The sequence below is a fragment of the Erpetoichthys calabaricus genome, chromosome 3 (genome assembly GCF_900747795.2).
Source record: "Erpetoichthys calabaricus chromosome 3, fErpCal1.3, whole genome shotgun sequence".
In the NCBI taxonomy this organism is placed as follows: Eukaryota; Metazoa; Chordata; class Cladistia; order Polypteriformes; family Polypteridae; genus Erpetoichthys; species Erpetoichthys calabaricus.
The window spans coordinates 83,059,913-83,065,912 of NC_041396.2; the positions used below are offsets into that span (position 1 = coordinate 83,059,913).

General features: G+C 43.8%; 1 protein-coding gene across 2 annotated transcripts in view; it reads right to left on the reverse strand.

Moving 5' to 3' along the window:
• LOC114648143 (metabotropic glutamate receptor 4-like) overlaps positions 1 to 6,000 on the reverse strand; it is a 983,563-nt gene that overhangs the window by 192,938 nt on the left and 784,625 nt on the right. For both annotated transcript variants that reach the window (XM_051924640.1, XM_028796992.2), the window contains exon 7: positions 583 to 783. In XM_051924640.1, coding sequence (XP_051780600.1) covers positions 583 to 783 — 201 coding nt within the window. The remainder of the gene's footprint in view (positions 1 to 582; positions 784 to 6,000) is intronic.

Sequence of the window (6,000 nt, forward strand, 5' to 3'; positions counted from 1 at the left end):
GATAAAATCTTAATCACTAAAAGAGATAAATAAAAGTAGTACAGGGTGGCACACGAGAAATCAAACCATCTCCGACTCCAACGTCGACATACGTTTCTTAGCCTGTACCCAAAACGAGTAACGGGGCCCGATTCTTTTTGCAGTTTGCAACTGACCTAGTCTTATGCCACTTCTTCACCAACTCGTGAATACTGCTCTTTGCTGGTAGGTTTACGCCAGGAAACTTCTGTGCGAAAATGTCCCGCGTTTCCTTAAAAGGACCACTAGACACATACGCCTCCCCTATTCCAATCCTCTGTTGCAAAGAATACATCTTCTGGATCTCTTTCACACACGTCTGTACCCACTGGCTCACAGCTTCCTTATTAATGCATAGATGGGGATGCTGACCCCGTTGTGACAATGAGGCTCTGTGATCATGACATCACCCACCTGTATAAGAGCTTGAGCCAGCCGGTCAGAGACGATTCGGTTTTTTGTGCACGTTTAGTAGTCAGACAGGAACAGTTCCATAGCTAATAAATCTATGGGTCAATACAATCAAGAAGAAAATAGGACAGGAATAAAAGTACAAACACTCACCTGTAAAGTTGACATTACGAATGAACTTGAGCAACATTGTGCCATTTATGGGGTCCATCTTGGAACAGAGTCCAACTTTGCCTGGGCACAGTTGTTTATGCATGTTGTGAAGGGCATGAGCCATGGAGTAGACGGCATCAATGACAAACTGTACTTTTCCTTCTTGTTCGTAGGAAGAATCCTTGCCAATCCGCTCATGATCTATAGAAAGCAGAAAAGTAAAGACTGTTACAAATCTACGATTCAGGTGGCACTGTCTATGGAAGGTTAAGATCTACTGTAGCTGGGCATTGTTAATAGCACATAACTGCAGTACTTTACGAACCTTCAAAACTCAAATCATTGTTATTTTGGAGAAATAAGGTGAATAAGACTGGTGTGCGGGCGGCACGGTGGCGCAGTGGGTAGCGCTGCTGCCTCGCAGTTGGGATACCTGGGGACCCGGGTTCGCTTCCCGGGTCCTCCCAGCGTGGAGTTTGCATGTTCTCCCCGTGTCTGCGTGGGTTTCCTCCGGGCGCTCCGGTTTCCTCCCACAGTCCAAAGACATGCAGGTTAGGTGGATTGGCGATTCTAAATTGGCCCTAGTGTGTGCTTGGTGTGTGGGTGTGTTTGTGTGTGTCCTGCGGTGGGTTGGCACCCTGCCCAGGATTGGTTCCCTGCCTTGTGCCCTGTGTTGGCTGGGATTGGCTCCAGCAGACCCCCGTGACCCTGTGTTCGGATTCAGCGGGTTGGAAAATGGATGGATGGAAGACTGGTGTGCATTGTTGGGCAAAATAGCCTTTTCTTGTCAAAATATTCTTCTAATGCTCTAATTAGCTAGAATTTCCAAAAATATTCATAATTTTTATATAAATAAATTGAGAAGATGAACGTCTATCAACATGCATAATGTGTAATATGGCCAAATGAACGTGTGCACATTATGCATAAATATGAGCACAGTTTAGTCAAGAGAATGCCACTTTATAGATTGTCATTGAGGACCCATGATTCCTCTAAGCCCATCACACTTAAAGGCCTCATTCAGGTTTTCTTGATGGTTGTCATGATTTCAAGCATATTTCTCCTGTTTCAGTTGCTACATTCTAAGGAAGCTGTCTTTTTGGCCTTTTCAAACCCCTCTTCCCCACCACTGATTACACTCAATTGCATTTTGTATAATTTACAGCACACAGTGGTTAAGAGAAACTTCTCTAGAGCAGATGTCTAGCCCCTTAGACTCTCCAATGCTCACACAAACAGCTGCTTCTTGTCTCCACACAGGTGCGCCAGCGTCTGCCTTTTTTCCCCACACTTTACTCCATATGCTGAATCTTTTGATGATGACTGCAATCTTTTAGCCCAAGGTAAAAAAAGCAATTAGCATCAAACGCCAAATAACTCAAGACCAGCTTGAGCCGTCATACGCTTCACTTTTCATAACTTACTTAATTCAATGGGATGCATATATGGTCAGTCTGTGCCTCGTCCAGCCCAAGGTGCATACACACATATTCTTTTGAGCATAAACCTCATGCCACTCTATAGTTTCCAAACTCTTTCAGTTCATGGTCACATTTTACTCCACTCCCTTGGGCAAAGCAAGCTTAAGATCCTGCTAAATGGATGACTGAGATCTCAGAGTGCATTTGAGCCTGCTCTGCACTCCTTTTAAGAAGGGACCAACAGTGCGTTGCATCAAACATACCCCACAAGCAAAAAGAGATGTCCCCACAGCTCAGGAATGATAGAAAACTGATGAAAAGAATAAGTCCAAACCATTTAGGTTTCAATGGGCTGAAAAGAGGGCAGTTCATCTGTAGTTGTCAAGTCTAGTTAAGTGGCTGTATTGTCTTATCATCCATACACAGTATTGCAGCAGACATTGGCACGAAATAAGGTTACCCAGGACCACAGTGCAACATATACATAAACGCAAAACAAGTAAAGAACTATTCTACATTATAATAGATAAATAAATAAATAAACAAATAAATAATAGGTAATGAATACATGTTAATAAATCAAAATAGTGTCATACACGCATGTATGGGAGGCAATCTAAGGGCTTAATGGAGGATAAGAAGCAGAGTCAGGGGCTGATGAACTGCACTAACACCTTTTCTCTGTCTTCTGCGGACCACCAGAAGAGTAGCCCAGCTCCATTTCCTGACCATGCCCTCCTGCAGACAACACTTCAACATAGAACGCGCATCTTTCTGCCTAGCCTCTATAAGAACCAAACACTTCATTCTCCAGCAACTCACTGTTTTGACTCAGTCCTTTGTGATTACTCACTTCTAATCATTTTCTGCATTGTGATAATATGCGGGGTGGACCTCCCCAAAACCGTTCTAGTTGTTTTTGTGTCTTTTACAATAGTAATACATAAACTACTACCTGTTCCTGCAGAGCAGATCTGTGGGAAAGTGGACAGCATAGAGTTTAGAGTCTGGGCAGCCAAGGTGTAAAAGCTGTTGCAGAATCTGGCAGTACTGGTTCAGGTGCTATGGTATGTTCTGCCAAATAGAAGTAGGACAAAGAGTCTGTGGGAAAGGTGGAAGTAGTCCTCCAAAATGCTGTAAGCTTTCCGGATGCAACAGTTGATAAAACTCCTTTAACGCAGTGTTTGCTATGTGTACTATCCATCGTAGGACCTTGCGATCAGTTACACTGCAGAACCAGATAGTGATGTATCTGGTCAGAATGCTCTCAGTGGTGTCCCTGCAGAATGTGGTGACAATTATAAAAAATGTAAATTTTTTTTTTTTCTATTCACATTTTTATTTAAGCCTTCTAAATTTGATTTATCATTATATTTTGCAAATTACCACAAGATCAGTTTGATTTTAGCACGTGCCTCCATTTTCAGAAGCTTCTCCTCAGTCATAACCACCCTTTGTAGGGGGCATAGTCTCGGAACCTGTGATGTTACTAACTTGGCAATATATATATATATATATATATATATATATATATATACCAGGGGTCACCACAACATCGCTCACGAGCTACCAGAAGCTCGCAACCCCTTTCCAAGTAGCTCGCCAAAGGGTTAATGAATCCTACAAAAATTTGAAAACTTAATTAGTCAAATTAGGGGTGGCCAATCTTTCCAAAATATCATATCAATATTCACAATCTGAATTGCATTCTATCTTTTCAATGTGGCATACACTTAAGAGAATATCCATCCATCCATCCATTTTCCAACCCGCTGAATCCGAACACAGGGTCACGGGGGTCTGCCGGAGCCAATCCCAGCCAACACAGGGCACGAGGCAGGAACCAATCCTGGGCAGGGTGCCAGCCCACCGCAGGACACACACAAACACACCCACACACCAAGCACACACTAGGGCCAATTTAGAATCGCCAATCCACCTAACCAGCATGTCTTTGGACTGTGGGAGGAAACCGGAGCGCCCGGAGGAAACCCACGCAGACACGGGGAGAACATGCAAACTCCACGCAGGGAGGACCCGGGAATCGAACCCAGGTCCCCAGATCTCCCAACTGCGAGGCAGCAGCGCTACCCACTGCGCCACCGTGCCGCCCTCTTAAGAGAATATCCAGACTCAAACTCATCAAGACATAAGCAACACTTTATTTCAAATATCAAACAAAGTTAATTCAATTGTTCTCTCGTTCACTAGCTAAGTGGAGTTAAGGAACACGCCCCGAAGCTGGGGTGAGTGAGTGAGGAAGGCCCCTCCCCTCGGCCCGCTGCATCTCACGCGGATTTGCGCAAATAAATCGGTACCGCAAGCGAACTATGATACATAGCGAAATGAGAGAAGTCGCAAAATCAATTGGAATGTTCAAGCAAATTATAGAAAAAAACATGATCTAAATCTGTTAAGTAGTTCTCACGTGAAAACTTGACAGACAGACAGACAATGGATTTTATCCATCCATCCATCCAATATCCAACCCGCTATATCATAACTACAGGGTCACGGAGGTCTGCTGAAGCCAATCCCAGTCAACACAGGGAGCAAGGCAGGAAACAAACCGGGCAGGGCGCCAGCCCACCGCAGGGCACACACACACCAAGCACACACACTAGGGACAATTTAGAATCGCCAATGCACCTAACCTGCATGTCTTTGGACTGTGGGATGAAACCGGTGGCTTATTAAAAAGCAGACATCTTCAACCTCTGTCCCTCCGCAAGCTGCTGGCTCCACAGTTGAGCCCAGCACCGCTGTTACCAACACGGAGCACAGCGCACCCACATCAGGAACTGAAACTCCAAAAGATGTAGATAAGCCTACACAATCCTCCAGCTCTGCGCCTGTGTCGGGTACTCCAAACCTCTGCCTTCAACAAAATATACAGTCCGGTCTGTCTGACTTAAATATGGATAGCCCATCCCAGCACGTTTTAATTAATTATCCCAACCGCACATTTGGAAAGACACTCAGATGTTTTAGTGCAAGCTGGTATCAGTCTCGACCATGGCTTGAATATTCTGTTGTCCGTGATTGCAGCTTTTGCTCTGCCTGCCACAAACTTAGTGTTTCCAATTCGGACCGCAAGGACATATTCACCAAACACGGCTACACTAATTGGAAAAAAGCTCTAGAAAAAGACGGTTCGGCTTCCACAAACACACGTCTAGTGTCCCGCACGTCAGAGCCATGTCTGCATCACAGAACTCATCATTGGTGTGTCTTCATCTGCATGTGAAAGCTCTTTCTCTACTTTGAACCGCATTCTCACTCCACTCTGCCGAACAATGCTGCATTCAAGGAAGAGAAATTTAGTCATTCTGGCACATGAGAAAAACATCACAGAAAATCTAGACATGAATGAAATTATTTCAGAATTTGTCAAGAGTAACCGCAGACTGGTCCTGTAGATAATATCCAGGTTAAACACTAGAAACTGATGTCCAATAGCCTCCCATGACTACAATAAGCCACGTTTCTGTTCTTGCTCTCATATGTTGTACACATTTGACTTTATTGATATTTACCTTGTAGATGTAGTTCTATATTTGTTCACAAAAAATAACAATACAAGTTCTATTGCCTCTGTTAATTTTATTGAACAACTAGTCATTAAGCCCGTTACAATAATGGGCGCTAGAACAGTAGTGCATAAACATTAGTAGGAACAGTCTATATTAAATGGCAAGGGACTTTGACCTCATTCTTTTTGTTGGTCGTATTTTTCTTTGTCTTTCAGCCTTTCTTTTGTTGATGTTTACTTGCTGAGCTGACCGTTCTTCGTGGGCTGCCGCCGTGTATTGTGTGTCTTTAATTTTCTGTGACAGTAATACTGTCTTGTATGTCCGCTGGCTTGTATGTCCGTAATATACCTTTAATTTTCTCTGGCGGTAATACAGGCGTGCGCGTCGATAATATGTCTTTAATTTTCTCTGACAGTAATACTGGCTTGTATGTGGCTGTAATATGCGTCACTGTATTGTGT